A 17564-nucleotide genomic window follows, 5' to 3' on the forward strand; every position below is an offset into this window, starting at 1 on the left:
GCCCCAGTGGATCCTTGTTCGGCCGCGCCGCGATATTTTTAGACAATCAATAGACGGATATGACACAACCACGACGAATTTGATCGCTTCACAGTGTTGTGACGTTCGCCAACGGGAAAGAGTTCTCGTGTGGCCGTCAGGGAAAGTCGCTTCTTAGCCAAAGCATTGGGCTAACGCTAGCGTCTGGCTGACGCAGGCTGTGACGCCAGCCCAACAGCGGGGGCTTGGTGGCCTTTCCCGTCGCCTCGGGACACTGATACGGACGCTCACTCGCCGGCACTCGCCGAGCAGTCACCACCGCGACCGGCGCGCAGAGCAGCGCGCCGGTCGTGCGGCGCGCCGGCCGCTGCGCCGGGGCGCGTCCGGTCGCCAGGCCCGCGCCCGATGACACGGCCGGAAATGCCCTCGCCGTGGGAGGCGGGCAGAACTTACCTCTCGGCTGCGCCGGTACCTGACTGAGTCACCGATGGAATCCGGAATCGCCCGGGGAGCCGGAGCTCGAGCCGCCCAGGGCGGGGTTAGGTCAGCAGCACCGCCTCCGCCGCGCGCCGGGCTCGTCTCAGTGCGTGCGGCGGTGACGGCCGCGCGCGCCGCGGAGGCGGTCGTTTGGCACCACCGCCCCGCCGCGCGCCGTTCACGCCATTTCGGGTGGCGCGCCGCCCGCTATGCATACTATTACGGCGCGGCTAATTATGGGAGGAGCCGGCGAATGACTTAAAGAGGCAGCTGAACCAATGGCATATATGGCAGCGGATAGAGCGGTCCTCGGTCGCCGCTCTTGTGGCGTTCCCTCGGACGCTGGCATATTCCGAGACGCCCGGCTTCCACGCGGCACCTGCCCGGCACCTGAGCTACCGACCGCCTGTTTATGTGCGAGTGGCTTCTGCAAGGGCTTCAACACATGCTTACCGATTCAAATAATCTAAATGCTCGAGCAGGCGGTTGCACTCAAAAGGGGGAGGCATCCGTGATAGCCAAAGGAAGGCAAAATGCGCTGGAACTTGCCAGACCGTCAACTTAACTGCAATGCCACCCTATTTCATTGTGACACATGTCGCAACCAGACCACTTACCGAGATGGGACTATGGCCCACATATTTACGGGCGCAGACAAGGTCGGCCTTCCTCCCTGATGCCACGCCATCAGCTGGCGAATCCGTGTTGGGGTAAGTGTCCGTGTCCGTATCTGTGTCCGCTCATAACGCTATTGGTTTCAGCTCTGCCTCCATCAAGCTTCCCATTTTCCAGCGGTCGTGATGGTCTAGGTAATCCCACGCCTTTGCCTTCCCACGCCTCTCCAAACCGGCTCAAACCAGGCCAAAGGAAGTTGGTCCTTATCGAACCCAATTCTTGACAGGGAACTTGAAAGGTTTATGCTACAACATACTGTTTATGATCGTTGATAAGGACTGTGTTTAACTGTGGTTAAAGAGTTCCTGGAAAGGAGATTACGATTAGAAAGTCGTAATCCTGCTAGCGGCTCGAGGCATTTCTTCAGAAACCGCCAACTTATCGCAACCGCGCTGACTCAACCGGATCCGACGAAAGATGATCTGACGTTATTTGAACACATCAGCTCGTAGTCTAAGCAGTGTGACATCAATGTTACGCTGGTTATACAGCTAAATTAAATGCAAAAGAGAAAACTTTGACGGAGCTGTGTCAGTCCAATGGCAAAAACAGCATTGTATTTAAAAGTACGTTTTTTTAGCGAACGCGTTCCACAAGACGCGCGATCCCACTGCCGCTGTGCGCGCCTCATGGATGTCTTGCATGACGCCCCGCCGCGCACCGCTTGTGCATCGCGCTCCCGACCGCGGCGCGCCACGAGCGCAGCGATCCGCGGGCTCCCCTGCGCCGCCGCCGTCTATTTCGATCCGTGCCGCGGGGCTCAGGACGCTTCCCGAGCCGTGTCGTCGCGAGCGACGCGTGCCGTGCACGTGCGACGACGCCGCCGACGCTGCCTGGCTGCCCTCCAACCGCCAAATACGAGCAGATCGTGTAACCGCCGGCCGACCAAAATAGCGACTTTACACCGGGCAGGCGCCGAGAATAGGCCGGCGGTAACAGCCGGATACGGACATCGCCCGCGGCGGCGGCGGCTTCGGTTGCAGGCCGCCTGCCAAGTAGTTCCGCCGCGTGCCGCTGGGCGGCGCGCCGTTCGCCGATGGGCCGAATCCGGCCGCGATGAACCGACGTATTGTGTTTCGTCGGGAGGGAAAGAGGTTGCAGGGTGGGGTTCGAGGGAGGGGGGAAGATCTGGCAGGACGAGGTGGCGACGGACGGAAGGAGCCGTTGACAGCTGGATCAGGTCTGTTATCGAGGAGATCTCAGATGACAAGCTGGTGCGCGATTTCCTCGGGGTTACAAAGCTCTACACGCTTGGAAGACGCGCTCCGATCGTTCGCTCCGTCACGGCTAGACCGTTGGCAGCCCAGGCATAATCATGTTGTAAAAGTTGAATAATCGTTGATATGTGTGACTATCAGATTGCAGCCCACACACTACCGTCAGCGATAAATGGGGCTTCTGAATTAGAAATCGTGCCGTCCGTGGCCCGGAAACCCTACCTCCTTTCTGTACCGGAACGGCTGTGCAATGCACTCAGTGAATTTATGATGTTCATGACGGTGGCACTACACAAGATCGCACGTAATACTTCCGCTAAGGGCCAATTCAGTCCACGCGAACTGGTCAGATCAGAATCGGAACTAATGCGAAGAGCGTGACATATAACGGTCGCGTTTGTGATGAGACCCAGTTTTGTTCACGATGACCCGGAAAACAGGCGTTACCTCAGTACCCGAGTGAGGTTGCCGTTTTAGCTATGCAATTATTTTCATGCAAACCGTTAAGTCAACTGAAAACTTTGCCGAAAAAAGATTGTGGACTCTAGCTGATTTAATATACGACGCTGATTCCTCATGAGAAGCTAAGCCCGCTCCCGGTCCAGAAGATAGCACGGACACGTATAAGCACATCCCGGATCTAGCACAGTTAAGACAATTGGCACGCGTCCAATTTCACGCTAGCACCTGTATGCAGAAACACCGGCCAGGACATTTCTCTTACATGCTACGCGAGTAGGCGCAAGTAGCATAACACAACTTGTAGTCCGGGCAGCATGAAGGTTTGTGCCATGTGCCAAGGAAGAGCGCACGCTCCCCATTAAGATCGTATGCGAGAACTTCGTGCCTTTTATTGCAAAGCATGGCGTTAGCCAGGAGATTGCAAAGGAAAGAGCGAATACAGAGAAGACATGTATTTGCATTCCGAAAAAGAATCTGACGACCCAAGGTCGGGATCCTATCTCTAGCAGTCCGATGAGGTTCCTGGATCCAGCCTTGGAATGCACTCATGTCTCAACCAGGGATAAACGGGTTATTGCTCCAGCCAGCTCGTGACCTGGGGGGTCTTCACCTTCGGCAACCGGGGTTCAAGTGTGTTGGGATACACGGCCTGTCGGACCTTTTGGGGGCCAGACAGATCCTATCGTCTGCAGATCGTGTGGTCCGTGCCACGGTCGGACGCGCTCGACCACACTGAACCTGTCACCTCGGTTGTTAGGCAGCAGCACCGCGCACCCGACCCGCTTGATCACATCAGATGCGCGTCAGGCAGCGGGAATGCGCCCGGCATGTCAACAGCCCCGTCAGCACGCCGCCGTTCGCCCCGCCGGCGATAAGGGGACAGGCAGTACGTCAGGGCCGCCAGCTACGGCAGCGCGCGCGGCATCCTGCACCTTCAGACTACAGCACGCCACGGGGGATGGGACGGCGGCATGACCGTATGCACGGGATTTGTCGGGACCCGTGCATTAATTCAGCGGCGCGCCAGCATCCCCGACCAATCGCCTTTTGCGGACGACGTCGGCGCCGTGGATAACACGAGCTTCAGATGGAAATGAGGATCGATGAGCCCGCCTGAAGGTGCATCAGCTGCAGCCGTACTTGATCGGTTGGCACTCGACGAACTTCATCTCACGGCAGGTCGACCTTTCGGCCGCCCAACCGGCCCAGTCGGCTGGCGCCGCAGTCACTTGGAGCCACTTGACAACCCGCGCATTTCCCTGACAGCAGGCAGTGGGCACAAAGTTGGCATATTACGAGCGATAAGATTCATCCAGGGCGGCATACGCATCCCTAGGCCGCTTTCTGTGCAGAGCACATTGGTACTTTTCGCTGAGGTTGATGGCCCAGCACAGTTGCGCGACCTCAGCACAGCCGCGCCCTCTGCCGCCGCCTCTCTAACTCGCGCCTCCTCCGGCAGGGGTCGCGGCCGGGGCCAGGGCACGCGCGGCCGCCGCCAGCTCAAGTTCCACCATCAGGCGCTGCCGCCTGAGTACCTGGACCACTACGTGCAGCGGCTCAACCAGGAGGCGGCCTCGCGGCTGGCGCAGGAAGTGACGGCGCAGGCGGCGCGCGCGAGCTCGCCGCCGGCGGCGGCGGCCGGGCCGCATCCGCACCTCACTCCCGACGTGCTGAGTGCCGCGTGCCAGGCGGGCCGCCGCCACGGCGGGTCCACCGTGCGGCCAGAGACGCTCAGCAAGGTGGCGTCCGTGATCGCCGCCAACTCCAAATACCGTCAAATCCTGCCGCGGCCGGCGCCGAACCGGGGCCGTGGGCGGGGCAGAGGGCGGGGGCGGGGCCGGGGGCGCGGCTCGCGTGCCATCCCCGGCTTCATCCAGGAGGTGCACGGCAGCATGAACAAGGGTCAGGACAAGATCCTGGTGGAGAAGTCGTCGTACGACGGAGGCAGCCTCTTCCCAACCTCGGTGTCGGCGCACCTGGTGAAGGCGATCCCAGGTGCGTCGACGCCGGCGGCGGCCGGCTGTGAGCCGCCGGGCGCCGCCGCGCCGGACGTGCAGGCGGCGCTCGCGCGATTGCAGACGCTCGAGGGTCGCCAGCGCAGCCGCAAGCCGCGCAAGGCCGACATCTGCCACATGGTGGATGGACGCCGCTCGCCACCCAGCCCGCCCATGTCCATGCTGCAGACGCTGCTCAGCGCAAAGCCAGAGCCGGGCGATGGTGCCTACGGCTTCTACAGTCGGCTCAACGAGTACCTGCCGCTGTATCAGCGGCTGGTAGCCGGCAGCGAGCCGCTGCAGCAGGAGGAGCCGCTCAACCTGTGCATCCGCGACCTCAGCCTCAGCGAGCGGCCGGCGCCGGGCGTCAAGCGCGAGCCGTCGCCGGACGAGGCGTGCTCACCGCCGCGCTCGCCCGAGCCCGCCTGGGCCGGCGACTACGTCTTCTGGCCCGAGGCCGGCGTGATGGTGCACCCGCTGATGCTGGAGCACCACTGGCGGCAGCGGCGCCGCGACGCCGCTGCCTGGGCCGGCGACGCGCCCGCCAGCCCGCCGGCCGATGGCAACGACGCCGGCTCGAGGCGCAAGAAACGCTCGCCAGTCCACCTGCCGGCCGGCGCCGAGCCCACCGACTCGGACGTCAGCATCTGCAAGTTCAAGTTCAAGGGTGGAGCCAACCCCAGCCTGCAGGAGAAGAAGAAGCTCTCGCTGAACAGCGACGGCCAGTTCCGCTTCTTCCAGAACGAGCGCACGCCGCCGGGTGAGCCGCCCCCGCTGCCGCCGCTGCCGGTGGCGTCCACCAGCAGCGAGCGGGCGGCACCCAGTCCCGAGCGCAAGCGGAAGCGGCCCGGTCCGGCCGACCCGCAGCGCCAGCTGGAGAAGAAATTCTGCGAGCAGGGCTTCCTCATCCAAACGGCGCAGACCGAATCGGCCGAGGGCGCCACCTACTGCAAGTTTCGTCAGCTGAAAAAGTTCACACGTTACCTGTTCCGCAGCTGGCGCGACTACCTGCCGGAGGCGGGCGCCGCGGCCGGCCTGACAGCGCAGGAGGCCGACGAGGGGCCGCCGCCGCTCGGCGGGGTCGACTTGTGACCGCCTGCTGTCGGGTCGGCGGCTAGTCGCACTGGAGACGGGGGTAGGGGCTCGGCAGCCGCAGGCGGGAGTGCGGGCCAGTGAGCGTCCGGTGTGTATTATGGAGCGAGTCGACGCGGGCGAACGGACCAAGCGAGCGGCGCGCCGCCGTTGTCATTTGTTACTGTTATCACATGCGAGGAGGGACACATGTGCAATGCCTAGTCACGCGTTTGCAGTGCCATTTCAAGCAATAAACGGTCCACTGTGGCTTCACATAACGCCCGTGCCGTTTCCACCGGCGGCAGCTGCCGGGCTCATTCACCCCTGCTGCGGACAGTCGCCTGGCAAACACCAGCTCCACCGCCGGGCTGGTTCACCCCCGCTCCGGACAGTCGCCTGGCAAACACCAGCTCCACCGCCGGGCTGGTTCACCCCCGCTCCGGACAGTCGCCTGGCAAACACCAGCTCCACCGCCGGGCTGGTTCACCCCTGCTGCGGACAGTCGCCTGGCAAACACCAGCTCCACCGCCGGGCTGGTTCACCCCCGCTCCGGACAGTCGCCTGGCAAACACCAGCTCCTCGTCAGCCATGTATTGACACCGAAGAAGGGCGCACGCGCGGGACGGCCGGCCGGCGCGCGCCGTGCAACTCGCACGACGCTCGCTCCGCGGGGCTGCTGCCTGTCGCCAGGTAAGGACGACGCCGGCGTCAACATGGCGAACATAAAACGCCGGCCGCGAGAGGACGCGTCGGAGCCGGGAGTAGTGCGCCTGGTGGCCGCCAGGGGCGCTGGCGACGCCCGATGGCGAGCGATGAAGGCGGACCGCCGGGGGTTGGTGAGCCGCCGGCCGCGGGTGAGGGCGAGGCCGGCGCGTGCGGCACCGCCGCCACATCAGTCGCGGCGCGAGTCGCCGTTCGCTCGCGGCGACCGCGAGCGAGACCTGCAACACGGAGGAAGGGTCACAGGGCTGGCGCGCACAGCACAATTGACACAGATGGACACTGGTAACACACTCGACACCGATGGCTCGGTTACACACATGAGCTTGACTCAGCGAGGTGCAGTAGGCTGCAGCACAGTAAAACCATACAACGTAGATCTCCCCAAACAAACGAAGTTCAGAAACTCAGGGTTCAGAAAAGCCCACTCCACATAGCATTATCACCGAGCAGCCAGCACGTCACAAACGGTGGGCATTCTTGAACTCAGCGTTCAGCACTTGAGTATTCAACATTTGTAGTTCAACAACGGCATTTGAGTATTCAACAATGTTCCACAACATTCAGCTACAAACCAGCTTATTCTATTCTGTTTTCTGTACCAACCAGGACAAAACAGGATCGAACTTCAGCGGGACACTTTAAACACATCTCTCCGAAACGCCCCCGCCGTAGGCCGACCAATACTAATGCGCCGGCATGCTCAGCGGCGCCAGCAGGCCGACAGTGCGGGGTACCGTTCCCTGCCCTCCTGCCAGCGGTGCACTAACCTGGCCCGATCGCGGGAGCGACTGCGCGTGAACGAGCGCGTGCGCGACTTCCTGTCACGGGAGCGCGAGCGGCGGTCGCGGTCCCGGCTGCGCGACCTGGAGCGAGACCTGGCGAGCGGCGCGGGTCAGTCGGTCGGCCGACGGAGGCCGCGGCCACGCTGAGCGAGCGCCAGGCGGCGGCCAAGTGCGGACCGCCGGCTCGCGGCGTGTCGCGAGCGCGGCGGCGGACGCTCGCCGAAAGGTTAGGCTGCGCCGCGCTGGCGGTTGGCTCGATGCACCGCGGCAGCCGCGCTGCTGGCTGCGAGGAATGGTCGCACGGAAAGGGTCATGGAGGTTTGGGTTGTCACGGATCGGAGAACAGCAGAACACGGTGCAGTCACCGCAGAACACGTCAATGCTGAGACTTGGCTCTGAACAATGCAAGCCAGCTGTATGACAAATATGGCATGAGATCCATCGATTGAGACAGGTTGGATCGCGAAGTGCTACAACTATTTTTTTTCAATACGCAACGAAGTGATGCACGAAAAATAGTTGCAAACTAATCCCAGCTTTTGTGAAGAACATACGAACAGCACGATCACGCGTTCTTTTCAAGAGGCTCTAGTGCATCGAACAACCAAGACATCAAACACTGTAAATGCTTCCAAGGTTTTTTATCTAATGAACCGCACTTCATGTCTTTCTAGATGACTCTGTAACACCCATAAGTTATATACAGAACTCGTCATACATACCATAGCGGAGGAACGCACCCCTCAGTACATTTTACATCTCCGAATACCCTTACAGAAAATTTGGAATGCTGCCGAGACTAAGTTTTTAGTGGAAACCTCTGGTTTACATCACAACCACAAAGCAACTACCGTTGGTGGAATCCTTCCAGCGGCGATATCTAGACCCGCATTAATCCCACACCACGTGGTGTTCTTATACCATCCTAGATTGAACGAGGACGCTACGAGCATCGCTGTAGGTGTAAAGAAAACATTACACCTGAAACGTCCAGAAAACGAGAAATAGCCGCACTGCTCCTGACGATTCGTGTCAGGTGCGCTGCTAGACGTCTCTTTCTACCGCAGCCTTCCCTAATCTTTTGACTGTTCACCCTTATCAACTGCAACATTGATTCTGCAAACAGTAAACAGATCAGGAGCAAGCTAATCATGCTGTGCCTATAAAGTCTGGGGAAAACACCGTGGGAAGTAAACAAAACATCACGGAGCTTGATTTTCAAACTTTAATGCTCAAAATTCACAGTTGGGATAGTGCCCCAGAGTCCAAACAAAAGAGACAAACGCTGCAAATCCCCGTTCCGACACCTAGCCACCCCCTGGCCTCTCTTTCCGTCTACATTCACTACCTCCGTTCGACCAAGAGTCCGTCAGCGCGGCGGCCGCCGCCCAAGGCACGCCGCCCGCCGCCGGGCACCGAGGCGGCGGGCGGCCCTCTCACCGCCGGCAGGGCGGACGCCGGACGGCCGGCCGGCGGTCCGTCAGTCAGCCGTGCTGGTCTACAGCCGCCGCTCTGCGAGCGAGCGAGGCGGCAGAAAGGCGTCGCGCGCGCGCGCGCGCTGGCGGCAGGGGGTGGGTGTGGACTCGGGCAGAGGGCGGCCGCTGCCGGCTGTGAGTGGTGAGGCGACTGTGCGGCTGACAATCATCCCCTACAAAACGTCAGAACAGCACGTCAGCAGGCAGGCGGCCGACACCGGGCGCCACACATCGCTCACGGCACGACCGACTGTGACGGGGCAACACTCTGCGGCCGCGCGCCGGCCACCACGCACCTGCGACTGCCGCTGCCGATGCGCCGCTTGCTCGGGCAGTCGTAAGCGTAGTGACCGCGCTCGCCGCACTCGTAGCACCGGTCGTTAGGGTTGTAGCCGCCGCCGCTAAAGCGGTTAGTGTTGCCAGCAAAGCGGCCACCGATGGTGCCGCCGCCCCGGTTGCGGGAGCGGCCTGTAGACATCTCGACTGAGATGCGCCGGTTGCAGACGGTCCTGCGCGGTGAGAGCCGGGTCAGCGCCGGTCACGGCCCGCGGTGAGAGCCGGGTCAGCGCCGGTCACGGCCCGCGGCACGGACAGAGCGGTTAGCTGGCTCTCGAGCGTACGCCGGCGACAACTCCCAGGAAAACGAACAAAAGCCAGCAAGAACCTCACTCATGAAATGCAAATGCAAATCTATGGCCACTAGGTGACCAACGGGGGTCTTATAAAACAGCAACCAAAACTTAAACTCCACAAATAAAATGGGATATCACCAGTTCATCGTTCTCTGCTCACCTTCCATCCAGGCCCCGCACGGCATCACGGGCGTCTCTGGGGTCCTCAAACTCGACGAACGCGAAGCCGGGAGGGTTCCGCGCCACCCACACGCTGTTCAGCGGCCCGTAGTAAGAGAAGGCATCCTCCAGCTCTGTTTGGGAAGCATTGCTACCTGAAATTCGACATGAGATGGCCAGATGACCATGATAGCCTTTCCCCATTAATGACACTATATAGCATGGTGTGGTCCACCGGAAAAGCTTTGCAAGAGCACACCAAAATTATGTAAAATACTGACAATGCGTGGTAATTGCCTAGCATTTCAAAAATCCCTGCAGCGAAGAGAACCTGAAATTTTGATTTTTGATCTTTGAAACCAGCAGACAGATAATAATAAAACTTATCACAATATATACATCTGCATGAGAACAAACCAGTAAACAAGCACCCAATGTGGCACTGCAATAACTATAGAACTCAGTGACCCCAGAAGCCTTACCTAGGTCACCAACATAAACCTTGCAGTCTATATTTGAACGGGACATTATTTGTGTTCAGCCACTGCTGTGCCCAATTATGTCTGAAAAACAGAAATACAGTTAGCTACACAGGGACAAGTGACAGTCTGCACACCATCAGCAGCTTACAGTGGCCTCTTGACTACTTCACTGTTTTGATCACCCAGGAGATGGATAGGTATCCATGCAAATACTTCACCATGAAAACAATGTATTTTGGGCAAATTCAAGCAGGAAAATGCGTTTCTACAATTAACTTTGTCATAACTTAACCATTCACTAAGCCAAATTAACCATTCTACCATTCATCCTGCCATTAACTGAGGTTAATGCATTTTAGCCAATACATGCAATTTATCCTGACATTCTCTCTAAAATCAAATTAAAATGTCTTAATGTATTCATTTATTTACCTTTGTATCATAAGAACATCTATAACATACAACAAAAAATAGTCCTGGTTTACAGGTGGAACTCTGCATGTCATGGAGAGATTTTGATGCCAATGTTTCTGAACATTGACATCAGAGCCATGGGCACTTTGCAAAACAAAAGCAGCCTTCAAATCATAACATGCCTTCCTCCTATAATCCTATATGTTAAAAAATGCACCTCAACCCAAATTTGTCCAATAATTTTTCTGACCATGTTGCACCTTAGGGTAGTTGAGATCAGCTTAATACAAACTGTTTCGCTCCTCAGCCAGTCATGTCAGAACTTCATGCAGTATCAACACAGTACTGTCCGCACAGTCAACCTCAACAGTGTCAACTATGCAGTGTCAAACTCAACACTGGCTTCCCTAGTTTAGAAACCAACCTCTGTATTGTTGCTGACAAACTAGTTGCCATATGCAAAGGTTTTATAACTGATTGAGAAGTGTCCATATGAAATGGAACTGCACAAGTTTCATATATTATATTATTGTTATAGAAGCTTATTAGAAGGTACCTAATCTCCATGAAAGATTGGGACAGATTGAAAGGGAGCACAAATTAAGCCCATGATGGGGGATCTTGGAAGCCTCCATTCATCACTTCAGTCTGATCTGCAAAAATTCATCCAATGCATTATACACCTATGCAACATTTGTGCACTAAACCCTATGCTTGTGCCAAATTCCAGCCAAGCCAAATTGAAGAAATTTTCAAATTATTTTTGGAAAATGCTATTGCTATGCTATTTTGGGATGAAATTACCTACACAGTACCACAATATCCTAAAACATTGGTGGACTGTGTGCTGAAGTAGGTGATGACTGCACAAAGCCCTGGGAGCCTGCATTTATGGAATACATGCACTGTAATTTTTTTTTCAGTGGTGCAGCCAATACACCAGACATGTTCAGCACAACCTTTTTGTGCTCTGAACAGTTTTGGAAACTTTGGTGTTCCTTGCTGTTTTTAGCCCCAAGACATTTTGTTCTCCACAAACATACACTACAAAGAATACAAAACTTGTTCTCCATGAGCAGTGTGGGATGAAGGCAACTTGTTCCTGAAACTTCGACAGCGTCGTGTTACAGTCACACCACCAAAAGAGGGACACTGCTTGCGGGTTTCAGCCAAATCTTTCTACCATATTACACACAATCTTTCCTATCAATGCATTCAGTGCCCAGCTCCATTGTTCCTCACCAGCACATGCTTAACCCAGCTACCATCCATCAACGCACTCAAACACTGGGTCCGAGCCCGCATTCAAAACAACAGTGTCTAATGACGGACCGGGGAGGAATGAGGGAACAAAGAACATCTTGTATATGTCAGGAATGAACTGTTTCTGGATTGCACATGGAAATCAATGTAACACAATAACAATGAATACAAAAGTACATGATGTCACACTAAAGTACACCCCAAATATAGCATGAGCTGATCATACATTAGCTGACAAATTATTTTCAATCCTTTTAAATAACATTTTTATCAAATTTGCATTTGAAGCTATCAAATCTGGGGATTGTGTGAAAGGTATAATGGCGATGTTAAACACCATGCCAAACACTCGCTTTGGGCACGCGGAAACCCACAGCTCCGCGAGTCCCTGGCTCTTGGGGACGATTTAGCATACAAGAAAACATATTCTTCACCAAGAAATCCGAGCTGAATACATGATGAAAATGCATATCAGGGGCATCAAATACAAGCATGGAACTTTTTCTACCAATCTACAAAGCATCACCAAAGAACATGACCTCAGTATAAAGCTTAGGCAGGGTTTCTTGTTCTCCATTGAGCAGAACTTTTGGTTTGTATTTATAAATTGTTTACATTTATAAGATCTTCATTTCAAGTCCAACTGGGTTTTGATAATGAATAATTTTTATAAAATCATTAAGGTCATAAAAAGCAATATCAAAACTGATTAGTAACTTACGGGGGCTCCAACATTTTAGACTGCTATTCTGTGCACACCATTCATGTAGCCTTCCAGTGTTTTTTTTTTTAAGGAGCCACATGCGGAACCATGGTGGGTGGTGATAGTGTGATTGGTTGATAGCATGGATAAAGGCAACATATGAATTCAGCTCGGTGTCATACACTGAGAAAAGTATTGTATCAGACTCAACATCAGTGAGCAGATGTGGCAATACTAACTTTGTACAGCTGGATTACCCCATAAGGGGGAAATAATTCATCCCCCCGGTTACATTGACCTGGGAGCCCGATCACACAGCAGCTAGACATCCCAGATGGTGTAGTTTGGTACATAACTTAATGGAAAAGATGAGCAGAGAAATTTCTAACCAGTGTGGGAAAAACCTCCGTTTTCTGGTGGATGTGACACCAGGAAATTTTGTACTCCAGGCTCTTGACCAGGTAAGAATGGACAATTTTTGTACTCCAGACAAACGCTGCAGTCGCCCCACAAAGCAGACACCACTGCAAATGTATGAGCCTGAGTATAAGTACCAAGGCAGACAGTTTTGCTTTCTTGATAGCCAGGAGGGTGCATGAACTTTGCTTTCACAAAGTGAGTTATAACTTTTATCTGATTTCCAGGGACCAAACATATGGAGCACCAAGAAATGGAGACAAGCATCTGCAATCCTGCAGGAGCTGGCCAATCCAGGGCATTCTTGTTAATGTCCTTCATCATTGTATTACATGGGTTAGATGCACTTGTACAAGCCTATGCAACTCCTGAATGGTGATGACAACTCATGTGAGTTACTTCTGTGGGAATGAAATAAACTGAAATATGAAATGTGCTTGTTTTAAGTACCTACCGCTGCCACATACCTTGCATGTCATTACCTGTGGGGAAAATAGATGGCGCACCTGAGTAAGTAAGAAGACCGCATTCTCCACGACGCACACACCCACCGATAACTTTCAAGAAACGGGCAAACATATCACGGCTCTGGCTCCCACCACGCGACGAACCCATCGCCTCCCGTACCCGAAACCAGCGGCAACCCAGCCTCCTGCAACTGACGAGTTATATGGCGCACCTGAGTAAGACCGCATTTTCCACGACGCACACACCTACCGATACCTTTCAAGAAACGGACAAGCATATCACGGCTCTGGCTCCCACCACGCGACGAACCCATCGCCTCCCGTACCCGCAACCAGCGGCAACCCAGCCTCCTGCAACTGACGAGTGCATTTTCGAGCAGTGAAGGTCCGCGTCGCAACAGACACCTACAACAATATTCGTTCGACCAGAAACCACTAGCAGCACCAAAATCACCGCTGGCACATCTTTTTCAACTAGGTCATTCAAAGACTCGCCGAGCAAGTCCAGCATGCCAACTATGCTCTTAACTTACCTCATATTAAGAAAACGTGTTAGCGATTTTACCAAAGGACGTGCATCTTGCAAACAGTTTGGTGGGAAAATTCCAAAGATTGCAGCATTGCACATCCTTTTCAAAGCGCTTGTTTCATTCCTGCTCCTGCTATACCAACCACCACTCACCATCCAACTTGCAATTAAACTCAAAATCATAGCATTCAAACACACCACATATCGGCACTTTTGAGATAGAATCATGACATTAAATGGCACCCAAATATCACGTTTGTGGGCCGCACTTTTGGTGGTAACGGCTTCTTTTGGGTTCTTAAATGTCATCGGGAATTACGTTCCCAAAATCGGGAGTTTGTGGCATGCAGCATTCCAAAACTTATTACTATTGTATAAATGATAGTAAGTCAACCACTTTTTCAGAAATCGGTAGATGCCGGTCTTTGAAGATTCGAGGATATCTTACTTATTTAACAAGGGTATCATGTCTCCAGGCTCAACCAGTACCTATACTTGTACGATAGAGATGGTCCATAACCCGGTGGGAAAAAATCGCAGTACTTGGTTGCCCCTCTCACAATGGGGCCTATAGGGAGACCCGGGGAGAACAAGCTGGAGTACAAGCCGGAGAACAGCAAGTTTTTAGCAAAGTTAGCCAAATTTAATTGAAAAATTTACGTGTTTTGGTATCGTCCAGATACGGGCCTTCCTCAGAGGGTGTTGAAATGGCATGATATGCCTTAGAATGAGAAATATCTATAGATTTGTAGTACAGGTACTGCATTATCTCGGCGTTGTCTTGCGCCACCAGAAGATAATATATATTTGTAGGTGGAAAATAGCAACTTTAAATGCACGACTGTAAAGCTCTATGATTTTTCTACCACAAACTTAACAATTTGTGTTGCTGCAACTGCATAAATGGTTTTTCTTAGACTATTCATCACAGCCTGTCATTTCAGGACCAACCCGTGGTACTTGTACTTGGTTGCCCATTGACGAGTGCTAGAATGCCATCACAATGTCTGTGAATGCACCAGAACTCCTGTGCATGGTTTGGTTGTTTGTCTTGATGTGGTGGGAGTGAGGAGGGCGGAGGGTGAGTGAAGCTGCTTCGGATTATGTGCATGGTAGCTGCGAGGTTGAGGTATTCAGTGAGACAAAGTGGAATTGGTTGTCTTCAATTTTCACACAGCATGTATCCACACTTCTAAAGTTACTTGGGATTTAGTTTTGGACCGCTATTAAGTCATTCCAAAAAAGGTAAATAAATACTGGGGGACTGATCTATAAATGTTTACCACTGCAGGCTGGTGCAGAATCACCTTGGTATAACCTGCTCTACCTACAGCATGGTGGGTAGGTACGTAGGTACTAAGGTATCTATATACAACATAAATGCTAGGCTTGGGTTTCCCATGTGGGATCAAATATGAGGCTGGCCTCTTTTCAGCTTGTGGTTATAATTGCTGTAACCTGACAGGAGGCAATGCTGCCATGTTCCTTGCTGTCAGGCATAAGGTCTTGCAGTGACAGTATTAAAATTGTCCCTACATAAGATCATAGGGAACTTGGAGAAGAGGAGAGGGATAACAGGAGGTGCAGGAAGAGAGGAGGAGCAGAAGTGGAGGAGGAGTGGAAGGAGAAAAGTGACAGAAAGAGAAGGTGAGGAACTGAAAGAGGAGAAGAGCAGAAAGAGAAGGATAGGAAGAGGAACACTTTTGGTATGTTTATATTAATTATGTAAAGGCCAAAAGGACAACATGTTAGTGATGTCACATACACAAGGCTTTCATAGACAGTTGCATCTGCCTAAGACTCATTAAAAAACCAGGGTGTGATGCACAGTGGTTGTCCGCAACTTAGTTTGTCAGTAAGCAGAGGATGCACCTGATTTATCATTTCGACTATTGTGTAAGTTTGCATGTAGATAGATAATGATAAGTAACTGAGCTTTGTATGATGCACCTGTGAATGCATATGTATAAAGTTTTGTTGTTAACCTCTCAACTGTATATTTCTTATTAACATGTACCATTAAGCAATCTTTGCATGTATAGGTGAGCTAGTAGCACTACAGAGATATGGATGGGATCAGTGTGGCACCCTCACTCACAAGAAGTGCTCCATTCCACGGAAATGCAAAATTGCATGCTGACACTAATTTTTGCCAGACAAACATTGGGAAAATGTTGACCCATTAAAGGCAGTATGTGATGTACTCCAAGCAAGGCCCATTGTGCAGACACTCATTCCACATTAGACAGACCTTTGCTTGCAGGCAAGTTTGTACTCCGACCACAACAATTTTTGTACTCTGCCACCAGCAAAAAAAACTAAATTTCCCACCCTGTTTCTGACCCCAGGTAAATGGTGCAAACCATATTCTTGCTGATTTTGAACAAGTTTCTTCTCAAAGTTAGGGAAGGGGCTGGCATCCCATCCAACTAAATGGGAAACTACACCCCTGGTCCCAAATTATATGTGTCTAGGTCAGTAAAAGCTTAGGCAGGCATCAGCCTGAATTGGCACTCACATCTTTATCATAGCACTGTCAATATCAACCAATTTTGATCAGCTTCATGGCCTGAAAACAATAACATAGGTGTGAGGTTCACTCATACTGTACTTTTGGTTGGTTTGTGCTCAGTCTTAGTCTCTGCTCATGCTGTGAGCATAGACTTACACAGGAATCAATTACTCAGGAAGCAAGAAAATTAAGGAATTGCAGGCAGCCAATCTCTAATGATCTTTGGCAGTCACTGAAACTAGAATATGGTGTTTACTGCAATCTGCTGCCAGAAAATGTCCTCCAGTGCCAGCTGTGAATATGGTGTGAATTTACCTGGGTTATCTTTTCTCGCTTCATCTGTGGTTTTGTTATTTTGTTCTCTCCCTAAGAGCCAAAACCAAAGTTCAGAGACTCTAACCCTCAGCCCCCCAAAGAAAAGCAACACTTAGACTACACTCTCAAGGATGCTGGGCATGTACCCTATACACTGCTAATAAAACAAAAAGCAGCCTGACAATATGCAATATTTAACCGAGCTGACCACAAAAGTTAAAACATTATTTTTCATGATTTACGGCTGGCGAGCGAAGCAGCCATGCATTACAGACGTATGACTGTCACTCTATCGCAAATCATGTAGCCAATATGGGGTTGACCGAAATTTCATACGCACAGAAAACATAGTCAAGAAATTCGCACACAATTAAGACAACCAGCATACCAACCGATGCAAGATTACGCACGACAATCCCCGGCGGTCCACAGAACGCGCGCGCACGGCTGGGAGCACGCATTCATCGATTATGGCGCAGCGTCGATTTGCAGTAAACAAGAATGGTACAATAATGCTATTGACATTTCCTGCGATGTTCGCATTTATCTAGAAAGTAGAGTTATCATGATAAGGCAACTTTTAAATTTGTTTATCAGAATTTAAAGGCATCATTTCATCAATATAGAACATATAGTTGAATCATGTTGAGCATTAGATATGACCTGGCTGGTTAGGAAACTGAAAGTCAGATATCATCATTAGAGCCATCTGAAGATAAAAGCAGTTTTTGAAGATTTTTCACAGAAAGGAATTTGAAGTCAAAATCGGAATCTTTATCACAAGGTATGTTACAATCATTCACCAATGCTCTT

General features: G+C 52.6%; 2 protein-coding genes across 7 annotated transcripts in view; one reads left to right on the plus strand and one right to left on the minus strand.

Moving 5' to 3' along the window:
• Window positions 1-6158, plus strand: part of LOC119107681 (uncharacterized) — a 30856-nt gene extending 24698 nt beyond the window's left edge. Inside the window, exon 4 of the mRNA XM_037231212.1 lies at window positions 4270-6158. Coding sequence (XP_037087107.1) covers window positions 4270-5896 — 1627 coding nt within the window. The 3' untranslated portion in view covers window positions 5897-6158. The remainder of the gene's footprint in view (window positions 1-4269) is intronic.
• A 296-nt stretch (window positions 6159-6454) lies between these two features.
• LOC119107680 (serine/arginine-rich splicing factor 7) lies at window positions 6455-17270 on the minus strand. Of its 6 annotated transcripts, none has more exons than XM_037231211.1 (6): window positions 17162-17270; window positions 10132-10212; window positions 9651-9783; window positions 9155-9367; window positions 7369-7476; window positions 6455-6819 (listed from the first exon to the last, which is right to left on the minus strand). In XM_037231211.1, exons 2-6 carry the CDS (start codon window positions 10175-10177, stop codon window positions 6771-6773), a joined length of 549 nt encoding a protein of 182 aa, XP_037087106.1. In that variant the 5' UTR covers window positions 10178-10212; window positions 17162-17270; the 3' UTR covers window positions 6455-6770. The 6 variants fall into 6 exon arrangements, with proteins under 6 accessions (XP_037087106.1, XP_037087101.1, XP_037087105.1 ...); XM_037231206.1 differs by having other exon boundaries at window positions 9651-9804; window positions 17162-17269; XM_037231210.1 differs by having other exon boundaries at window positions 17144-17254.
• Window positions 17271-17564: the final 294 nt, after the last annotated feature.

This window comes from Pollicipes pollicipes, unplaced genomic scaffold (genome assembly GCF_011947565.3).
Source record: "Pollicipes pollicipes isolate AB1234 unplaced genomic scaffold, Ppol_2.1 Scaffold_6686;HRSCAF=7923_pilon_pilon_pilon, whole genome shotgun sequence".
Classification (NCBI taxonomy): Eukaryota; Metazoa; Arthropoda; class Thecostraca; order Pollicipedomorpha; family Pollicipedidae; genus Pollicipes; species Pollicipes pollicipes.

Excerpts from the sequence above, each read along its gene's own strand:
- LOC119107680 (XM_037231206.1), bottom strand. The coding sequence starts at position 10,177 with ATGTCCCGTTCAAATATAGACTGCAAGGTTTATGTTGGTGACCTAG. Across the intron at positions 9,368-9,650 it reads GTGCGGGGCCTGGATGGAAG|GACCGTCTGCAACCGGCGCA; the intron begins GTGAGCAGAGAA and ends CTCACCGCGCAG. Across the intron at positions 7,477-9,154 it reads ATCGGCAGCGGCAGTCGCAG|GTCTCGCTCCAGGTCGCGCA; the intron begins GTGCGTGGTGGC and ends GCCGCTCGCCAG.